At 49.9% G+C, this 22,034-nt stretch overlaps 1 protein-coding gene across 2 annotated transcripts; it reads right to left on the bottom strand.

The window, feature by feature from the left end:
* Positions 1–1,709: 1,709 nt before the first annotated feature.
* Positions 1,710–16,936, bottom strand: PPP1R35 (protein phosphatase 1 regulatory subunit 35). 2 transcript variants are annotated; one of them, XM_044274085.1, is made up of 5 exons: positions 16,780–16,936; positions 7,039–7,216; positions 6,375–6,564; positions 2,053–2,165; positions 1,710–1,956 (listed from the first exon to the last, which is right to left on the bottom strand). In XM_044274085.1, exons 2-5 carry the CDS (start codon positions 7,213–7,215, stop codon positions 1,783–1,785), a joined length of 654 nt encoding a protein of 217 aa, XP_044130020.1. In that variant the 5' UTR covers position 7,216; positions 16,780–16,936; the 3' UTR covers positions 1,710–1,782. The 2 variants fall into 2 exon arrangements, with proteins under 2 accessions (XP_044130020.1, XP_044130021.1); XM_044274086.1 differs by having other exon boundaries at positions 16,775–16,903.
* Between the last annotated feature and the right edge of the window lie 5,098 nt (positions 16,937–22,034).

Here is a 22,034-nt window from a genome sequence, read left to right as displayed (position 1 = left end):
TAAGAGGCGCATTCACGTGCAACAGCAGATTTTTCGCTTACATTTTGAAATGTCCGTGTGGACTGTTATACGGGGGGGGGGGAACCTCTATGAGGATAAAGGACACAGATCTATTACTGCTGACAACCTGCCTGTATATCCTGTCTGAGAGGTAGTCACAGCCCCGCCCCCTGCTGATGACATCACTGATATAATGCCATGTGATCATACATGAGATCACACACCTTATACTACAGGAACATCTATTACTGCTGACAACCTGCCTGTATATACTGTCTGAGAGGTAGTCACAGCCCCGCCCCCTGCTGATGACATCACTGATATAATGACATGTGATTAGACATGAGATCACACACCTTATACTACAGGAACATCTATTACTGCTGACAACCTGCCTGTATATCCTGTCTGAGAGGTTGTCACAGCCCCGCCCCCTGCTGATGACATCACTGATATAATGACATGTGATCAGACATGAGATCACACACCTTATACTACAGGAACATCTATTACTGCTGACAACCTGCCTGTGTATCCTGTCTGAGAGGTAGTCACAGCCCCGCCCCCTGCTGATGACATCACTGATATAATGACATGTGATCAGACATGAGGTCACACACCTTATACTACAGGAACATCTATCACTGCTGACAACCTGCCTGTGTATCCTGTCTGAGAGGTAGTCACAGCCCCGCCCCCTGCTGATGACATCACTGATATAATGACATGTGATCAGACATGAGATCCACACCTTATACTACAGGAACATCTATTACTGCTGACAACCTGCCTGTATATCCTGTCTGAGAGGTAGTCACAGCCCCGCCCCCTGCTGATGACATCACTGATATAATGACATGTGATCAGACATGAGCTCACACACCTTATACTACAGGAACATCTATTACTGCTGACAACCTGCCTGTGTATCCTGTCTGAGAGGTAGTCACAGCCCCGCCCCCTGCTGATGACATCACTGATATAATGACATGTGATCAGACATGAGATCACACCTTATACTACAGGAACATCTATTACTGCTGACAACCTGCCTGTATATCCTGTCTGAGAGGTTGTCACAGCCCCGCCCCCTGCTGATGACATCACTGATATACTGACATGTGATCAGACATGAGATCACACACCTTATACTACAGGAACATCTATTACTGCTGACAACCTGCCTGTATAGCCTGTCTGAGGGGTAGTCACAGCCCCGCCCCCTGCTGATGACATCACTGATATAATGACATGTGATCAGACATGAGATCCACACCTTATACTACAGGAGCATCTATTACTGCTGACAACCTGCCTGTGTATCCTGTCTGAGAGGTAGTCACAGCCCCGCCCCCTGCTGATGACATCACTGATATGACATGTGATCAGACATGAGATCACACACCTTATACTACAGGAACATCTATTACTGCTGACAACCTGCCTGTATATCCTGTCTGAGAGGTAGTCACAGCCCCGCCCCCTGCTGATGACATCACTGATATAATGCCATGTGATCAGACATGAGATCACACACCTTATACTACAGGAACATCTATTACTGCTGACAACCTGCCTGTATATCCTGTCTGAGAGGTAGTCACAGCCCCGCCCCCTGCTGACAACCTGCTTGTGTATCCTGTCTGAGAGGTTGTCACAGCCCCGCCCCTTGTCACTGACAACCCGTTTCTGACTTTCTCCTCATGGAGTCGGAGGTTATAAATATCTTTATTTATTGTGTCCTGTACAGATTCCCCTCCCCCGCTCCTGGTTTCGGAGTCACTAGGACGCCCACTGTCCCAGCTTATGGAACATGTCAAACACAGTATGAGCGGGCCGGGATCGTGGCCGGAGGGGGAGGGGCGGCAGTCCTTCTACTTTCAGGTGGGGGGTCTCTGTGTATCTTTCACAAGGATCTGAGAAAGCGAAGACATCAGGTCCCTCTATGTGCGGCACCTGTGATGGGGGAGGGGAAAGAAAAGTCATGTGATCCATATACAGTCAGCAGGGGATGGTACCCCCAATCTCTGCATGTACCCCCATCATCCTCACCTCTCTGTGCTCAGGCCGCCTCTGCCGCGCTGTAAGCCTCTGCATCTGCTCAGCCGGGGGCTCCACACTCACAAGACCCCGATACAGGTTGTGCACCCGGCACACATTGAGCGCTGCGGAGGGAGCAAAGAATCAGTAGCTATTCTCACCTGTCCACAGCAGCCATCCTCCTCCTCACCTGTCCACAGCAGCCATCCTCCTCCTCACCTGTCCACAGCAGCCATCCTCCTCCTCCTCCTCACCTGTCCACAGCAGCCATCCTCCTCCTCCTCCTTCTCACCTTTACACAGCAGCCATCCTCCTCCTCCTCCTTCTCACCTTTACACAGCAGCCATCCTCCTCCTCCTCCTCCTTCTCACCTTTACACAGCAGCCATCCTCCTCCTCCTCCTTCTCACCTTTACACAGCAGCCATCCTCCTCCTCCTCCTCCTCACCTTTACACAGCAGCCATCCTCCTCCTCCTCCTCACCTTTACACAGCAGCCATCCTCCTCCTCCTCACCTGTACACAGCAGCCATTCTCCTACTCACCTGTACACAGCAGCCATTCTCCTCCTCACCTGTACACAGCAGCCATTCTCCTCCTCACCTGTACACAGCAGCCATTCTCCTCCTCACCTGTACACAGCAGCCATTCTCCTCCTCCTCCTCACCTGTACACAGCAGCCATCCTCCTCCTCACCTGTACACAGCAGCCATCCTCCTCCTCACCTGTACACAGCAGCCATCCTCCTCCTCACCTGTACACAGCAGCCATCCTCCTCCTCACCATGATCACAGCAGCCATCCTCCTCCTCACCTGTACACAGCAGCCATCCTCCTCCTCACCTGTACACAGCAGCCATCCTCCTCCTCCTCCTCCTCACCTGTACACAGCAGCCATCCTCCTCCTCCTCCTCCTCACCTGTACACAGCAGCCATCCTCCTCCTCCTCCTCACCTGTACACAGCAGCCATCCTCCTCCTCACCTGTACACAGCAGCCATCCTCCTCCTCCTCCTCACCTGTACACAGCAGCCATCCTCCTCCTCACCTGTACACAGCAGCCATCCTCCTCCTCACCTGTACACAGCAGCCACCCTCCTCCTCCTCCTTCTCACCTTTACACAGCAGCCACCCTCCTCCTCCTCCTTCTCACCTGTACACAGCAGCCACCCTCCTCCTCCTCCTTCTCACCTTTACACAGCAGCCATCCTCCTCCTCCTCCTCACCTGTCCACAGCAGCCATCCTCCTCCTCCTCCTCACCTGTACACAGCAGCCATCCTCCTCCTCACCTGTCCACAGCAGCCATTCTCCTCCTCACCTGTACACAGCAGCCATCCTCCTCCTCACCTGTACACAGCAGCCATCCTCCTCCTCACCTGTACACAGCAGCCATCCTCCTCCTCACCTGTACACAGCAGCCATCCTCCTCCTCACCTGTACACAGCAGCCATCCTCCTCCTCACCTGTACACAGCAGCCATCCTCCTCCTCACCTGTACACAGCAGCCATCCTCCTCCTCACCTGTACACAGCAGCCATCCTCCTCCTCACCTGTACACAGCAGCCATCCTCCTCCTCACCTGTACACAGCAGCCATCCTCCTCCTCACCTGTACACAGCAGCCATCCTCCTCCTCACCTGTACACAGCAGCCATCCTCCTCCTCCTCCTCACCTGTACACAGCAGCCATCCTCCTCCTCACCTGTACACAGCAGCCATCCTCCTCCTCCTCCTCCTCACCTGTACACAGCATCCATCCTCCTCCTCCTCCTCACCTGTACACAGCAGCCATCCTCCTCCTCACCTGTACACAGCAGCCATCCTCCTCCTCACCTGTACACAGCAGCCATCCTCCTCCTCACCTGTACACAGCAGCCATCCTCCTCCTCACCTGTACACAGCAGCCATCCTCCTCCTCACCTGTACACAGCAGCCATCCTCCTCCTCACCTGTACACAGCAGCCATCCTCCTCCTCACCTGTACACAGCAGCCATCCTCCTCCTCACCTGTACACAGCAGCCATCCTTCTCCTTCTCACCTGTACACAGCAGCCACCCTCCTCCTTCTCCTCCTCACCTGTACACAGCAGCCATCCTCCTCCTCACCTGTACACAGCAGCCATCCTCCTCCTCACCTGTACACAGCAGCCATCCTCCTCCTCACCTGTACACAGCAGCCATCCTCCTCCTCACCTGTACACAGCAGCCATCCTCCTCCTCACCTGTACACAGCAGCCATCCTCCTCCTCACCTGTACACAGCAGCCATCCTCCTCCTCACCTGTACACAGCAGCCATCCTCCTCCTCACCTGTACACAGCAGCCATCCTCCTCCTCACCTGTACACAGCAGCCACCCTCCTCCTCACCTGTACACAGCAGCCACCCTCCTCCTCACCTGTACACAGCAGCCACCTCCTCCTCACCTGTACACAGCAGCCACCCTCCTCCTCACCTGTACACAGCAGCCACCCTCCTCCTCACCTGTACACAGCAGCCACCCTCCTCCTCCTCTGTACACAGCAGCCATCCTCCTCCTCCTCCTCCTCCTCCTCCTCTGTACACAGCAGCCATCCTCCTCCTCCTCACCTGTCCACAGCAGCCATCCTCCTCTCTCCTCACCTGTACACAGGCATCCTCCTCACTGTCCACAGCAGCCATCCTCCTCACCTGTCCACAGCAGCCATCCTCCTCACCTGTCCACAGCAGCCATCCTCCTCACCTGTCCACAGCAGCCATCCTCCTCACCTGTCCACAGCAGCCATCCTCCTCACCTGTCCACAGCAGCCATCCTCCTCACCTGTCCACAGCAGCCATCCTCCTCCTCCTCACCTGTACACAGCAGCCATCCTCCTCCTCCTCACCTGTACACAGCAGCCATCCTCCTCCTTCTCCTCACCTGTACACAGCAGCCATCCTCCTCCTCCTCCTCCTCCTCTGTACACAGCAGCCATCCTCCTCCTCCTCCTCCTCCTCTGTACACAGCAGCCATCCTCCTCCTCCTCCTCCTCACCTGTACACAGCAGCCATCCTCCTTCTCCTTCTCACCTGTACACAGCAGCCATCCTCCTTCTCACCTGTACACAGCAGCCATCCTCCTCCTCACCTGTACACAGCAGCCATCCTCCTCCTCCTTCTCACTGTACACAGCAGCCATCCTCCTCCTCCTTCTCACTGTACACAGCAGCCATCCTCCTCCTCCTCCTCCTCACCTGTACACAGCAGCCATCCTCCTCCTCCTCCTCACCTGTACACAGCAGCCATCCTCCTCCTCCTCCTCACCTGTACACAGCAGCCATCCTCCTCCTCCTCCTCTGTACACAGCAGCCATCCTCCTCCTCCTCCTCCTCACCTGTACACAGCAGCCATCCTCCTCCTCCTTCACACTGTACACAGCAGCCATCCTCCTCCTCCTCACCTGTACACAGCAGCCATCCTCCTCCTCCTCACCTGTACACAGCAGCCATCCTCCTCCTCCTTCTCACTGTACACAGCAGCCATCCTCCTCCTCCTCCTGCTCCTCCTCACCTGTCCACAGCAGCCATCCTCCTCCTCCTCCTCACTGTACACAGCAGCCATCCTCCTCCTTCTCACCTGTACACAGCAGCCATCCTCCTCCTCCTCCTCACTGTACACAGCAGCCATCCTCCTCCTTCTCACCTGTACACAGCAGCCATCCTCCTCCTCCTTGTCACCTGTACACAGCAGCCATCCTCCTCCTCCTCACCTGTACACAGCAGCCATCCTCCTCCTCCTCCTCACCTGCACACAGCAGCCATCCTCCTCCTCCTCCTCACCTGTACACAGCAGCCATCCTCCTCCTCCTCCTCACCTGTACACAGCAGCCATCCTCCTCCTTCTCACTGTACACAGCAGCCATCCTCCTCCTTCTCACTGTACACAGCAGCCATCCTCCTCCTTCTCACTGTACACAGCAGCCATCCTCCTCCTCCTCCTCCTCCTCACCTGTCCACAGCAGCCATCCTCCTCCTCCTCCTCCTCACCTGTCCACAGCAGCCATCCTCACCTGTCCACAGCAGCCATCCTCCTCACCTGTCCACAGCAGCCATCCTCCTCCTCACCTGCCCACAGCAGCCATCCTCCTCCTCACCTGCCCACAGCAGCCATCCTCCTCCTCACCTGCCCACAGCAGCCATCCTCCTCCTCACCTGCCCACAGCAGCCATCCTCCTCCTCACCTGCCCACAGCAGCCATCCTCCTCCTCACCTGCCCACAGCAGCCATCCTCCTCCTCCTCACCTGTACACAGCAGCCATCCTCCTCCTCACCTGTACACAGCAGCCATCCTCCTCACCTGTACACAGCAGCCATCCTCCTCACCTTTGGCCGCCTCGCTCTCCACACCGCGTCTCACAGTAAACGATCGCAGCAGCTCAGTCCGCACAGCCATTTCTGGGTCGAACTCCTGCTGAGCCTCCCGCCGCACCTCACTTCTCAGCGCTGCACTGCTGTGAACTCGAGGGGCTGCCAGTGGTCGGCCGGATCCCCCGTCACCTACATCAAAGCGCACCTGGCGGGGAAAGGAGGCACTACTAACCCGTGCACTAGGCTGAAGCTCTGTTCACACTGGCATCATGATTTCCAGCCTTACAACATACATGACACATGTGACGTACCTCTTGTGACCCATTGAGATTAGACTGTTTTACAGTTAACCCCTTCTTGGACTGCAACAATTCTGGAACTTCCTAATGTATTTTTTTTATCTCTGCTGTCTGCAATGAATGGGGACATTTTTCTTTACATTCAGTCTGAAAACCTGCACAGACCTCGCACTCCTCGCAGCTGACAGTTTGTTACAATTGTATTCAATCTAGACAATCCCCTGACTGTCAGCTCAGAATTGTTCAATTTATTGACAGCAAGCAGAGATCTAAAAAGAGTGATAAGTAACAACACAGTCTGTCCCAAAGCTGCAGAATAAAGTTGCAGTTTAGGAAAGGGTTAAAGGGGTGACAAGCTGCAGGCCTAATATCGTCCTCACCTGCCGCTGCCCCTTTCTGCGTTCTGCAGTCTCCCTGCGCAGGATTCCGCCACCTTTCTCCGGTGTCAGGGAGATGTCCAGTAGTGGGTGCGCTTCTGCCTGATATGGGGCCGGCGTCAACGGCTGGGGGACATAATGAGCCGGGAGCGTGTGTTCCTCCTCACCTGCAAGAGACATCCTGCAAGCAAAAGAGACCACTGTCTTCAGTACAAAAGCAGATGACCCCCACTTCCTGGGCCACAGGAGGTGGCCATTAAAGCAGATGACCCCCTCATCGAAGGACACAGGAGCCGGCCGCTACAGGAGAGGACCCCCACATCTGGTGATACAGGAGCCAGCTATTAAAGCAGATGACCCCCTCATTGAAGGACACAGGAGCCGGCCGCTACAGGAGAGGACCCCCACATCTGGTGATACAGGAGCCAGCCATTAAAGCAGATGACCCCTCATCGAAGGGCACAGGAGCCATTAAGGCAGATGACCCCCACATCCTGGGAAACATGAGCCGGCCATTACAGCAGATGACTACCACATCCCGGGACACAAGAGCAAGCCATTACAGCAGGTGACCCCCAAATCCCAGAACAACGGCCACAGTGAAAAGCAGGGTGTTCTAGTGATAGATAATCAGTCCTCATCTCTCCTGTGTTCTCTCCTGTCCTTCTACTATACACAGTGATAAGCTGGGTGTTCTAGTGATGATAGATAATCAGTCCTCACCTCTCCTGTGTTCTCTCCTGTCCTTATACTATACACAGTGATAAGCAGGGTGTTCTAGTGATGATAGATAATCAGTTCTCACCTCTCCTGTGTTCTCTCCTGTCCTTATACTATACACAGTGATAAGCAGGGTGTTCTAGTGATAGATAATCAGTCCTCACCTCTCCTGTGTTCTCTCCTGTCCTTATACTATACACAGTGATAAGCAGGGTGTTCTAGTGATAGATAATCAGTCCTCACCTCTCCTGTGTTCTCTCCTGTCCTTATACTATACACAGTGATAAGCAGGGTGTTCTAGTGATGATAGATAATCAGTTCTCACCTCTCCCGTGTTCTCTCCTGTCCTTATACTATACACCGCGATAAGCAGGGTGTTCTAGTGATGATAATCAGTTCTCACCTCTCCTGTGTTCTCTCCTGTCCTTATACGATACACAGTGATAAGTAGGGTGTTCTAGTGATGATAGATAATCAGTTCTCACCTCTCCTGTGTTCTCTCCTGTCCTTATACTATACACCGCGATAAGCAGGGTGTTCTAGTGATGATAATCAGTCCTCACCTCTCCTGTGTTCTCTCCTGTCCTTATACGATACACAGTGATAAGTAGGGTGTTCTAGTGATGATAGATAATCAGTCCTCACCTCTCCTGTGTTCTCTCCTGTCCTTATACTATATACAGTGATAAGCAGGGTATTCTAGTGATAGATAATCAGTTATCTCCTTTCTTGTGTTCTCTCCTGTCCTTATACTATATACAGTGATAATCAGTTCTCACCTCTCCTGTGTTCTCTCCTGTCCTTATACTATACACCACGATAAGCAGGGTGTTCTAGTGATAGATAATCAGTTCTCACCTCTCCTGTGTTCTCTCCTGTCCTTATACTATATACAGTGATAAGCAGGGTATTCTAGTGATAGATAATCAGTTATCTCCTTTCTTGTGTTCTCTCCTGTCCTTATACTATATACAGTGATAAGCAGGGTGTTCTAGTGATGATAATCAGTTCTCACCTCTCCTGTGTTCTCTCCTGTCCTTATACTATACACCACGATAAGCAGGGTGTTCTAGTGATAGATAATCAGTTCTCACCTCTCCTGTGTTCTCTCCTGTCCTTATACTATATACAGTGATAAGCTGGGTGTTCTAGTGATGATAATCAGTTCTCACCTCTCCTGTGTTCTCTCCTGTCCTTATACTATACACCACGATAAGCAGGGTGTTCTAGTGATAGATAATCAGTTCTCACCTCTCCTGTGTTCTCTCCTGTCCTTATACTATATACAGTGATAAGCAGGGTATTCTAGTGATAGATAATCAGTTATCTCCTTTCTTGTGTTCTCTCCTGTCCTTATACTATATACAGTGATAAGCTGGGTGTTCTAGTGATGATAATCAGTTCTCACCTCTCCTGTGTTCTCTCCTGTCCTTATACTATATACAGTGATAAGCAGGGTGTTCTAGTGATGTTAGATAATCAGTCCTCACCTCTCCTGTGTTCTCTCCTGTCCTTATACTATACACCGTGATAAGCAGGGTGTTCTAGTGATGATAATCAGTTCTCACCTCTCCTGTGTTCTCTCCTGTCCTTATACTATACACCACGATAAGCAGGGTGTTCTAGTGATGATAGATAATCAGTTCTCACCTCTCCTGTGTTCTCTCCTGTCCTCATACTATATACAGTGATAAGCAGGGTGATCTAGTGATGATAATCAGTCCTCACCTCTCCTGTGTTCTCTCCTGTCCTTATACTATATACACTACGTGCAGAATTATTAGGCAAATGAGTATTTTGACCACATCATCCTCTTTATGCATGTTGTCTTACTCCAAGCTGTATAGGCTCGAAAGCCTACTACCAATTAAGCATATTAGGTGATGTGCATCTCTGTAATGAGAAGGGGTGTGGTCTAATGACATCAACACCCTATATCAGGTGTGCATAATTATTAGGCAACTTCCTTTCCTTTGGCAAAATGGGTCAAAAGAAGGACTTGACAGGCTCAGAAAAGTCAGAAATAGTGAGATATCTTGCAGAGGGATGCAGCACTCTTAAAATTGCAAAGCTTCTGAAGCGTGATCATCGAACAATCAAGCGTTTCATTCAAAATAGTCAACAGGGTCGCAAGAAGCGTGTGGAAAAACCAAGGCGCAAAATAACTGCCCATGAACTGAGAAAAGTCAAGCGTGCAGCTGCCAAGATGCCACTTGCCACCAGTTTGGCCATATTTCAGAGCTGCAACATCACTGGAGTGCCCAAAAGCACAAGGTGTGCAATACTCAGAGACATGGCCAAGGTAAGAAAGGCTGAAAGACGACCACCACTGAACAAGACACACAAGCTGAAACGTCAAGACTGGGCCAAGAAATAGCTCAAGACTGATTTTTCTAAGGTTTTATGGACTGATGAAATGAGAGTGAGTCTTGATGGGCCAGATGGATGGGCCCGTGGCTGGATTGGTAAAGGGCAGAGAGCTCCAGTCCGACTCAGACGCCAGCAAGGTGGAGGTGGAGTACTGGTTTGGGCTGGTATCATCAAAGATGAGCTTGTGGGGCCTTTTCGGGTTGAGGATGGAGTCAAGCTCAACTCCCAGTCCTACTGCCAGTTTCTGGAAGACACCTTCTTCAAGCAGTGGTACAGGAAGAAGTCTGCATCCTTCAAGAAAAACATGATTTTCATGCAGGACAATGCTCCATCACGCGCGTCCAAGTACTCCACAGCGTGGCTGGCAAGAAAGGGTATAAAAGAAGAAAATCTAATGACATGGCCTCCTTGTTCACCTGATCTGAACCTCATTGAGAACCTGTGGTCCATCATCAAATGTGAGATTTACAAGGAGGGAAAACAGTCCACCCCTCTGAACAGTGTCTGGGAGGCTGTGGTTGCTGCTGCACGCAATGTTGGTGGTGAACAGATCAAAACACTGACAGAATCCATGGATGGCGGCTTCTGAGTGTCCTTGCAAAGAAAGGTGGCTATATTGTCACTGATTTGTTTTTGTTTTTGAATGTCAGAAATGTATATTTGTGAATGTTGAGATGTTATATTGGTTTCACTGGTAAAAAAATAAATAATTGAAATGGGTATATATTTGTTTTTTGTTAAGTTGCCTGATAATTATGCACAGTAATAGTCACCTGCACACACAGATATCCCCCTAAAATAGCTAAAACTAAAAACAAACTAAAAACTACTTCCAAAAATATTCAGCTTTGATATTAATGAGTTTTTTGGGTTCATTGAGAACATGGTTGTTGTTCAATAATAAAATGAATCCTCAAAAATACAACTTGCCTAATAATTCTGCACTCCTTGTAGAGGGATAAGCTGGGTGTTTTAGTGATGATAGATAATCAGTTCTCACCTCTCCTGTGTTCTCTCCTGTCCTTATACTATACACAGTGATAAGCAGGGTGTTCTAGTGATAGATAATCAGTTCTCCCCTCTCCTGTGTTCTCTCCTATCCTTATACTATACACAGTGATAAGCAGGGTGTCCTAGTGATAGATAATCAGTTCTCCCCTCTCCTGTGTTCTCTCCTATCCTTATACTATACACAGTAATAAGCAGGGTGTTCTAGTGATAGATAATCAGTCCTCACCTCTCCTGTGTTCTCTCCTGTCCTTATACTATACACAGTGATAAGCTGGGTGTTCTAGTGATAGATAATCAGTCCTCACCTCTCCTGTGTTCTCTCCTGTCCTTATACTATACACAGTGATAAGCAGGGTGTTCTAGTGATGATAGATAATCAGTTCTCACCTCTCCTGTGTTCTCTCCTGTCCTTATACTATACACAGTGATAAGCAGGGTGTTCTAGTGATGATAGATAATCAGTTCTCACCTCTCCTGTGTTCTCTCCTGTCTTTATACTATACACAATGATAAGCTGGGTGTTCTAGTGATGATAGATAATCAGTTCTCACCCCTCTGCCCTTATACCATGAACAGTGATAAGCTGCACGTCTCAAAGGGCATCTGTCGCCAGATTTGTCCCTATGACACTGGTAGACTTTTCACATGTGCGCTTGGCAGCTGAAGGCATCTTCGTTGGCCCCATCTTCATACATGCTCGTATCGCTGAGGAAAATGATGTTTTAATATATGCAAATGAGCCTCTAGGAGCAATGGGGGAGTTACCATTACACCTAGAGGCTCTGCTCTCCCTGCATCTGCTGAGCCCTCCGTACTTTGATTGACAGGTAGTGAAAACATGATCATACCTGGCCCTGAAAATCAAAGTGCAGGGGCACAGAGCCTCTAGGTGTAACAGTAACGCCTCCGTTGCTCCTAGAAGCTCATTTGCATACAGCAAAACAATTTTTCTCAGCAATGCTCAGGGTTAGTATTATGGTTAGTATTACAGTCATGGTTATTAGCGTTAGTATTAGGGATAGTATAAGGGTCGGGTTAGTATTAGGGATAGTATTATGGTCAGGGTTAGTATTAGGGATAGTATTACAGTCAGGGTTAGTATTACAGTCATGGTTATTAGTGTTAGTATTAGGGTCAGAGTTAGTATTAGGGATAGTATTACAGTCATGGTTATTAGCGTTAGTATTAGGGTCGGGGTTATTATTATGGTTAGTATTAGGGTAGGGTTAGTATTAGGGTCGGGGTTAGTATTATGGTTAGTATTAGGGTAGGGTTAGTATTAGGGTCGGGGTTAGTATTAGGGTCGGGGTTAGGGTTGGGGTTAGTATTAGGGTCGGTGTTAGTATTAGGGTCGGGGTTAGTATTAGGGTTAGTAGTAGGGTCAGGGTTAGTATTAGGGTCGGGGTTAGTATTATGGTTAGTATTAGGGTCGGGGTTAGTAGTAGGGTTAGTATTATGGTTAGTATTAGGGTCGGGGTTAGTAGTAGGGATAGTATTAGGGTCGGGGTTAGTATTAGGGTCGGGGTTAGTATTAGGGTCGGGGTTAGTATTATGGTTAGTATTAGGGTCGGGGTTAGTATTAGGGTTAGTAGTAGGGTCGGGGTTAGTATTAGGGTCGGGGTTAGTATTATGGTTAGTATTAGGGTCAGGGTTAGTATTATGGTTAGTAGTAGGGTCGGGGTTAGTAGTAGGGATAGTATTAGGGTCGGGGTTAGTATTAGGGTCGGGGTTAGTATTAGGGTCGGGGTTAGTATTAGGGTCGGGGTTAGTAGTAGGGTCGGGGTTAGTAGTAGGGTCGGGGTTAGTAGTAGGGTCGGGGTTAGTAGTAGGGTCGGGGTTAGTAGTAGGGTCGGGGTTAGTAGTAGGGTCGGGGTTAGTAGTAGGGTCGGGGTTAGTAGTAGGGTCAGGGTTAGTAGTAGGGTCAGGGTTAGTAGTAGGGTCAGGGTTAGTATTAGGGTCGGGGTTAGTATTATGGTTAGTAGTAGGGTCGGGGTTAGTAGTAGGGTTAGTAGTAGGGTCGGGGTTAGTATTATGGTTAGTAGTAGGGTCGGGGTTAGTATTAGGGTGGGGGTTAGTATTAGGGTGGGGGTTAGTAGTAGGGTCAGGGTTAGTATTAGGGTCGGGGTTAGTAGTAGGGTTAGTAGTAGGGTCGGGGTTAGTATTATGGTTAGTAGTAGGGTCGGGGTTAGTATTAGGGTCGGGGTTAGTATTAGGGTCGGGGTTAGTATTAGGGTCGGGGTTAGTATTAGGGTCGGGGTTAGTATTAGGGTCGGGGTTAGTATTAGGGTCGGGGTTAGGGTCGGGGTCAGTATTAGGGTCGGGGTCAGTATTAGGGTCGGGGTCAGTATTAGGGTCGGGGTCAGTATTAGGGTCGGGGTCAGTATTAGGGTCGGGGTCAGTATTAGGGTCGGGGTCAGTATTAGGGTCGGGGTCAGTATTAGGGTCGGGGTCAGTATTAGGGTAGGGTTAGTATTAGGGTAGGGTTAGTATTAGGGATTAGTATTAGGGTCAGGGTTAGTATTAGGGTGGGGGTTAGTATTAGGGTCGGGGTTAGTATTAGGGTAGGGGGTTAGTAGTAGGGTTAGTATTAGGGTAGGGGGTTAGTAGTAGGGTTAGTATTAGGGTCGGGGTTAGTATTAGGGATTAGTATTTGGGTCAGGGTTAGTATTAGGGTCGGGGTTAGTATTAGTGTCGGGGTCAGTATTAGGGTCGGGGTCAGTATTAGGGTCGGGGTCAGTATTAGGGTGGGGGTTAGTATTAGGGTCAGGGTTAGTATTAGGGTCAGGGTTAGTATTAGGGTCGGGGTTAGTATTAGGGTTAGTAGTAGGGTGGGGGTTAGTAGTAGGGTGGGGGTTAGTAGTAGGGTCAGGGTTAGTATTAGGGGTTAGTATTAGGGTTAGTAGTAGGGTCGGGGTTAGTAGTAGGGTCGGGGTTAGTATTAGGATCGGGGTTAGTATTAGGATCGGGGTTAGTATTAGGATCGGGGTCAGTATTAGGGTCGGGGTCAGTATTAGGGTCGGGGTCAGTATTAGGGTCGGGGTCAGTATTAGGGTCGGGGTCAGTATTAGGGTCGGGGTCAGTATTAGGGTCGGGGTCAGTATTAGGGTTAGTAGTAGGGTCAGGGTTAGTATTACGGTCGGGGTTAGTATTAGGGTCGGGGTTAGTAGTAGGGTTAGTATTATGGTTAGTAGTAGGGTCGGGGTTAGTAGTAGGGTTAGTATTATGGTTAGTAGTAGGGTCGGGGTTAGTAGTAGGGTTAGTATTAGGGTCGGGGTTAATATTAGGGTGGGGGTTAGTATTAGGGTGGGGGTTAGTATTAGGGTGGGGGTTAGTATTAGGGTGGGGGTTAGTATTAGGGTTGGGGTTAGTATTAGGGTTGGGGTTAGTATTAGGGTCGGGGTTAGTATTAGGGTCGGGGTTAGTATTAGGGTGGGGGTTAGTATTAGGGTTAGTAGTAGGGTCGGGGTTAGTAGTAGGGTCGGGGTCAGTATTAGGATCGGGGTCAGTATTAGGATCGGGGTCAGTATTAGGGTCGGGGTCAGTATTAGGGTCGGGGTCAGTATTAGGGTCGGGGTCAGTATTAGGGTCGGGGTCAGTATTAGGGTTAGTAGTAGGGTCAGGGTTAGTATTAGGGTCGGGGTTAGTATTATGGTTAGTATTAGGGTCGGGGTTAGTAGTAGGGTTAGTATTATGGTTAGTAGTAGGGTCGGGGTTAGTAGTAGGGTTAGTATTAGGGTGGGGGTTAGTATTAGGGTGGGGGTTAGTAGTAGGGTCAGGGTTAGTATTAGGGTCGGGGTTAGTATTAGGGTTAGTAGTAGGGTGGGGGTTAGTAGTAGGGTCAGGGTTAGTATTAGGGTCGGGGTTAGTATTAGGGTCGGGGTTAGTATTAGGGTCGGGGTTAGTATTAGGGTCAGGGTTAGTATTAGGGTCAGGGTTAGTATTAGGGTCAGGGTTAGTATTAGGGTCAGGGTTAGTATTAGGGTCGGGGTTAGTAGTAGGGTTAGTAGTAGGGTCGGGGTCAGTATTAGGGTCGGGGTCAGTATTAGGGTCGGGGTTAGTATTAGGGTCGGGGTCAGTATTAGGGTCGGGGTCAGTATTAGGGTCGGGGTCAGTATTAGGGTCGGGGTCAGTATTAGGGTCGGGGTCAGTATTAGGGTTAGTAGTAGGGTCAGGGTTAGTATTAGGGTCGGGGTTAGTATTATGGTTAGTATTAGGGTCGGGGTTAGTAGTAGGGTTAGTATTATGGTTAGTAGTAGGGTCGGGGTTAGTAGTAGGGTTAGTATTAGGGTCGGGGTTAGTAGTAGGATCGGGGTTAGTAGTAGGATCGGGGTTAGTAGTAGGGTCAGTATTAGGGTCGGGGTCAGTATTAGGATCGGGGTTAGTATTAGGATCGGGGTTAGTATTAGGATCGGGGTTAGTAGTAGGGTCAGTATTAGGGTCGGGGTCAGTATTAGGGTCGGGGTTAGTAGTAGGGTCAGTATTAGGGTCGGGGTTAGTATTAGGGTCGGGGTCAGTATTAGGGTCGGGGTCAGTATTAGGATTGGGGTTAGTATTAGGATCGGGGTTAGTAGTAGGGTCAGTATTAGGGTCGGGGTTAGTATTAGGGTCGGGGTTAGTATTAGGATCGGGGTTAGTATTAGGATCGGGGTTAGTATTAGGATCGGGGTTAGTATTAGGGTCGGGGTCAGTATTAGGGTCGGGGTCAGTATTAGGGTCGGGGTCAGTATTAGGGTCGGGGTCAGTATTAGGGTCGGGGTTAGTAGTAGGGTCAGTATTAGGGTCGGGGTCAGTATTAGGGTCGGGGTCAGTATTAGGATCGGGGTTAGTATTAGGATCGGGGTTAGTATTAGGGTAGGGGTTAGTATTAGGGTAGGGGTTAGTAGTAGGGTCAGTATTAGGGTCGGGGTCAGTATTAGGGTGGGGGTTAGTATTAGGGTCGGGGTTAGTATTAGGGTAGGGGTTAGTATTGGGGTCGGGGTTAGTATTGGGGTTAGTATTAGGGTAGGGGTTAGTAGTAGGGTCAGTATTAGGGTCGGGGTCAGTATTAGGGTCGGGGTCAGTATTAGGGTCGGGGTCAGTATTAGGGTCGGGGTCAGTATTAGGGTCGGGGTCAGTATTAGGGTCGGGGTCAGTATTAGGGTCGGGGTCAGTATTAGGGTCGGGGTCAGTATTAGGGTCGGGGTCAGTATTAGGATCGGGGTTAGTAGTAGGGTCAGTATTAGGGTCGGGGTCAGTATTAGGATCGGGGTTAGTATTAGGATCGGGGTTAGTAGTAGGGTCAGTATTAGGGTGGGGGTTAGTATTAGGGTAGGGGTTAGTATTAGGGATTAGTGTTGAGAGAACTTTGTGCTTCACGTCCTGGTTGAGAATTCCGTGATGATCCCGCCACACCTTACATGGTCCGTTATAGCGGAATCCATGATACTTCTTAGATAACAGGAATCTTGTACGCCAAACACAAAGTTCGCTCACCCCGATGAGGGGCAGTATTAGGGTACTAGGTGGGGGGGCCTCCTTTTACCCACTCCATTCTAGTCTCAACCCTGCGCCCAATCCAAAGCCACGGCGGCAGGGACTACAAGTCTCAGCATGGGTGGTTCCCCTGGCCCTCCCTCTCACACAATGTTACTCTACATACCTCACCTCTCAGCCCGGGCCGTTACTGCCACACGTCTGGAAAGAACACCAGGCCGCCGTCATGGTAACCACCAGCCGCCATGTTTCTACCCCCAGCGCGCAGCCTCAGTGTGATCGCTCAGAACAGAGCGGGGAGACCATGTTTGTACTCCCACGATCCTAGTGACCGTCACAAGAGGCCGCACTGCGCGACACCCGCAGACCCAGCGCCATCCTCTTTTCACTTATATTTAGGCGCCGTTAACCTCTAAGAAAATGGCGGCACTCACGCAAAAGAGTCGGGTGTAAGTGACGTTCCGGAATTCCGGACACCGTATCTCACATTCGCTGGAGAATCCGCTTACAGCCGCTGCGAACGAGACGCCATTGTTCAGAAGCCCAAATAAAGTAGGACCCAATGAGGGGACTGGAAAAGTGTGATAGCTGATGACGTCACCGAGAAGGCGGGGCAGTGCGGCTGTGTGATGTCACTGGGAATAAAACATGGCCGCACATGACGTAACGGACTGTTACTTGGCGTCATTAATGCCACGATAGAGGTGTTCCATTACAGGAGAGCTGAGGCCCCTGCCAATCATTAACCACTTCACATCCGGGCCGAATTTAGCAAGTCTGACACCTCACTTTATGTGGTAATAACCTTTACTTATCCGAGTCATTCAGAGATTGTCTTCTCCTGACACATTGTACTTCATGATAGTCATACATTTGAGTCAATATATTTCACCTTTAATTATGAAAAAATCCCAAATTTACCAAAAAAATGAAAAATTTGCAATTTTTAAATTAATTTCTCTGCTTTTAAAACAGAAAGTGATTCCTCATAAAATATTTCTGACTTTACATTCCCCACACGTACTTTATGTCGGCGTCATTTTGGAAATGTCATTTTATTTTTTTAGGACGTTAGAAGTTTAGAAGCTTTTCTTCTCATTTTTAAGAAAATTACCCAAACCCACTTTTTAAGGACCAGTTCAGGTCTGAAGTCCCTTTGTGGGGCCTACATAGTGGAAACCCCCATAAATGACCCCATTGTAGAAACTACACCCTCAAGTTACTTAAAACTGATTTTACAAACTTTGTTAACCCTTTAGGCGTTCCACAAGAATTAAAGGAAAATTAAGATCACATTTTTAAATTTCACTTTTTATTGCAGATTTTCCATTTTAATCCAATTTTTTCTTTAACACATCGATGGTTAACAGCCAAACAAAACTCAATATTTATTACCCAGATTCTGCGGTTTACAGAAACATCCCACATGTGGTCATAAACTGCTGTACGGGCACACGGCAGGGCGCAGAAGGAAAGGAGCGCCCCCTGATGCCCCCTTACAGTAGAAACTCCCAAAAAGTGACCGCATTTTGGAAACTAGGGGATAAGGGGACAGTTTTTATTGGTACCATATTTGGGTAAATATGAATTTTGACAATTCATTATAACACTTTATGGGGCAAGGTGACCACAAAATTGGTTGTTTTAGCAGTTTTTATTTATTTATTTTTACAGCGTTCACCTGAGGGGTTCGGTCAAGTGACATTTTTATATAGCAGATCGTTACGGACGTGGCGATACCTAATATGTATACTTTTTTATATTTATTTAAGTTTTACACAATAATAGTATTTTTGAAACAAAAAAAATTATGTTTTAATGTGTCCATGTTCTGAGAGCGATATTTTTTTTTAATTTTTTAAGCGATTTTCTTATGTAGGGGCTCATTTTTTGTGGGATGCGGTGACGGTTTTATTGGTACCATTTTGTTGGACATACGCCTTTGTGATCACTTGGTGTTAGGGGTGCACCGAAATGAAAATTCTGGTCAGAAACCGAAACCGAAAATTCAGGATACCCCTTGACCGAAACCGAAACCGAAACTGCCTTTTTGCCCAAATACTTTTAAAAGACCCCCCACCCCATAACAGTGCCATCCACAGACCCCCCCACCCCATAACAGTGCCATCCACAGACCCCCACCCACCCCATAACAGTGCCATCCACAGACCCCCCCCACCTCATAACAGTGCCATCCACAGACCCCCACCCACCCCATAACAGTGCCATCCACAGACCCCCCCACCTCATAACAGTGCCATCCACAGACCCCCCCACCTCATAACAGTGCCATCCACAGACCCCCCCACCTCATAACAGTGCCATCCACAGACCCCCACCCACCCCATAACAGTGCCATCCACAGACCCCCACCCACCCCATAACAGTGCCATCCACAGACCCCCCCACCTCATAACAGTGCCATCCACAGACCCCCACCCACCCCATAACAGTGCCATCCACAGACCCCCCACCCCATAACAGTGCCATCCACTGACCCCCACCCACCCCATAACAGTGCCATCCACAGACCCCCACCCACCCCATAACAGTGCCATCCACAGACCCCCACCCACCCCATAACAGTGCCATCCACAGACCCCCACCCACCCCATAACAGTGCCATCCACAGACCCCCACCCACCCCATAACAGTGCCATCCACAGACCCCCCCACCTCATAACAGTGCCATCCACAGACCCCCCACCTCATAACAGTGCCCTCCACAGACCCCCACCCACCCCATAACAGTGCCATCCACAGACCCCCCCCCCCCCCCCCCCCATTGTACAATTATTGGAAAATAGCGGGGAGGGACTGGGAGGAGGAGCTGGGGGCCGGTGCGTTCACTGTGCTCCGCCCCCAGCTCCAGTAGTTATAAAAAGTGTGCAATTAATACGGATTCTATTCATGAGGCCCCCTCTGCAGTAGAACAGCCACATCCTACTCACAGGGCTGTTATCGTAATGCTGGCCGGCCGGGCAGACGAGCGGCAGCGTCACGACTGACGTCACATGCCTGCGCCGCCTCCTTCATTCAGAAAGTAGGCCGGGCACATGACGTCAGTCGTGACGCTGCCGCTCGTCTGCCCGGCCGGCCAGCATTACGATAACAGCCCTGTGAGTAGGATGTGGCTGTTCTACTGCAGAGGGGGCCTCATGAATAGAATCCGTATTAATTGCACACATTTTATAACTACTGGAGCTGGGGGCGGAGCACAGTGAACGCACCGGCCCCCAGCTCCTCCTCCCAGTCCCTCCCCGCTATTTTCTGCCGATATGTACAAATATCGGCCAAAATGGATTAGGTGCATTTTCGGCCGATATTTTCGGCTGCCGGAATTTCGGTGCACCCCTACTTGGTGTTGCACTTTTTGTGATGTAAGGTGACAAAAATGGCTTTTTTTTTTACACAGTTTTAATTTTTTATGGTATTTATCGAACTGGGTCGATCATGTGATATATTTATAGAGCCGGCCTTCACGGACGCGGCAATACCAAATATGTCTATTTTTTTTCTATTTTTAGCATTTTTTTTATTCCTTACTTGGGGAATTTTTTTTTACATGTGAAACCTTTTTTTTTTTTTAACACTTTTTTATTTATTTTTTATTTTACACTTTTCGTCCTCCATAAGGTCATACAAGACCTCTGGGGGACATTTAACTTCACATTTTTTTTTTTTCACTGTTAATTTCTCCTGTAACTGGGGCTGACATAGTGGAGGCCGTACAGTAGTATACAGCGCTGTACAGCCTCAGTGCAGGGCTGACATAGTGGCCCCAGTTACTGGGGAAATACACCCCCCAGAGAGGCTGTACAGCAGTATACAGCGCTGTACAGCCTCAGTGCAGGGCTGACATAGTAGCCCCAGTTACAGGAGAAATACCTCCCCCAGAGAGGCTGTACAGCAGTATACAGCGCTGTACAGCCTCAGTGCAGGGCTGACATAGTGGCCCCAGTTACTGGGGAAATACACCCCCCAGAGAGGCTGTACAGCAGTATACAGCGCTGTACAGCCTCAGTGCAGGGCTGACATAGTGGCCCCAGTTACAGGGAAAATACACCCCCCAGAGAGGCTGTACAGCAGTATACAGCGCTGTACAGCCTCAGTGCAGGGCTGACATAGTAGCCCCAGTTACTGGGGAAATACACCCCCCAGAGAGGCTGTACAGCAGTATACAGCGCTGTACAGCCTCAGTGCAGGGCTGACATAGTGGCCCCAGTTACAGGGAAAATACACCCCCCAGAGAGGCTGTACAGCAGTATACAGCGCTGTACAGCCTCAGTGCAGGGCTGACATAGTAGCCCCAGTTACTGGGAAAATACACCCCCCAGAGAGGCTGTACAGCAGTATACAGCGCTGTACAGCCTCAGTGCAGGGCTGACATAGTAGCCCCAGTTACAGGGGAAATACACCCCCCAGAGAGGCTGTACAGCAGTATACAGTGCTGTACAGCCTCAGTGTAGGGCTGACATAGTGGCCCCAGTTACAGGGAAAATACACCCCCCAGAGAGGCTGTACAGCAGTATACAGCGCTGTACAGCCTCAGTGCAGGGCTGACATAGTGGCCCCAGTTACTGGGGAAATACACCCCCCAGAGAGGCTGTACAGCAGTATACAGCGCTGTACAGCCTCAGTGCAGGGCTGACATAGTGGCCCCAGTTACAGGGAAAATACACCCCCCCCCCCAGAGAGGCTGTACAGCAGTATACAGCGCTGTACAGCCTCAGTGCAGGGCTGACATAGTAGCCCCAGTTACTGGGGAAATACACCCCCCAGAGAGGCTGTACAGCAGTATACAGCGCTGTACAGCCTCAGTGCAGGGCTGACATAGTGGCCCCAGTTACTGGGGAAATACACCCCCCAGAGAGGCTGTACAGCAGTATACAGCGCTGTACAGCCTCAGTGCAGGGCTGACATAGTAGCCCCAGTTACAGGAGAAATACCCCCCCCCCCCCCCAGAGAGGCTGTACAGCAGTATACAGCACTGTACAGCCTCAGTGCTCGGCTGACATAGTAGCCCCAGTTACAGGGGAAATACACCCCCCAGAGAAGCCGTACAGTAGTATACAGCGCTGTACAGCCTCAGTGCAGGGCTGACATAGTAGCCCCAGTTACAGGGGAAATACACCCCCCAGAGAGGCTGTACAGCAGTATACAGCACTGTACAGCCTCAGTGCAGGGCTGACATAGTAGCCCCAGTTACAGGAGAAATACACCCCCCAGAGAGGCTGTACAGCAGTATACAGCACTGTACAGCCTCAGTGCTCGGCTGACATAGTAGCCCCAGTTACAGGGGAAATACACCCCCCAGAGAAGCCGTACAGTAGTATACAGCGCTGTACAGCCTCAGTGCAGGGCTGACATAGTAGCCCCAGTTACAGGGGAAATACACCCCCCAGAGAGGCTGTACAGCAGTATAC

This window comes from Bufo gargarizans, unplaced genomic scaffold (genome assembly GCF_014858855.1).
Source record: "Bufo gargarizans isolate SCDJY-AF-19 unplaced genomic scaffold, ASM1485885v1 original_scaffold_1457_pilon, whole genome shotgun sequence".
NCBI lineage: Eukaryota > Metazoa > Chordata > Amphibia > Anura > Bufonidae > Bufo > Bufo gargarizans.
This window is presented reverse-complemented; position numbering and strand designations above follow the sequence as displayed.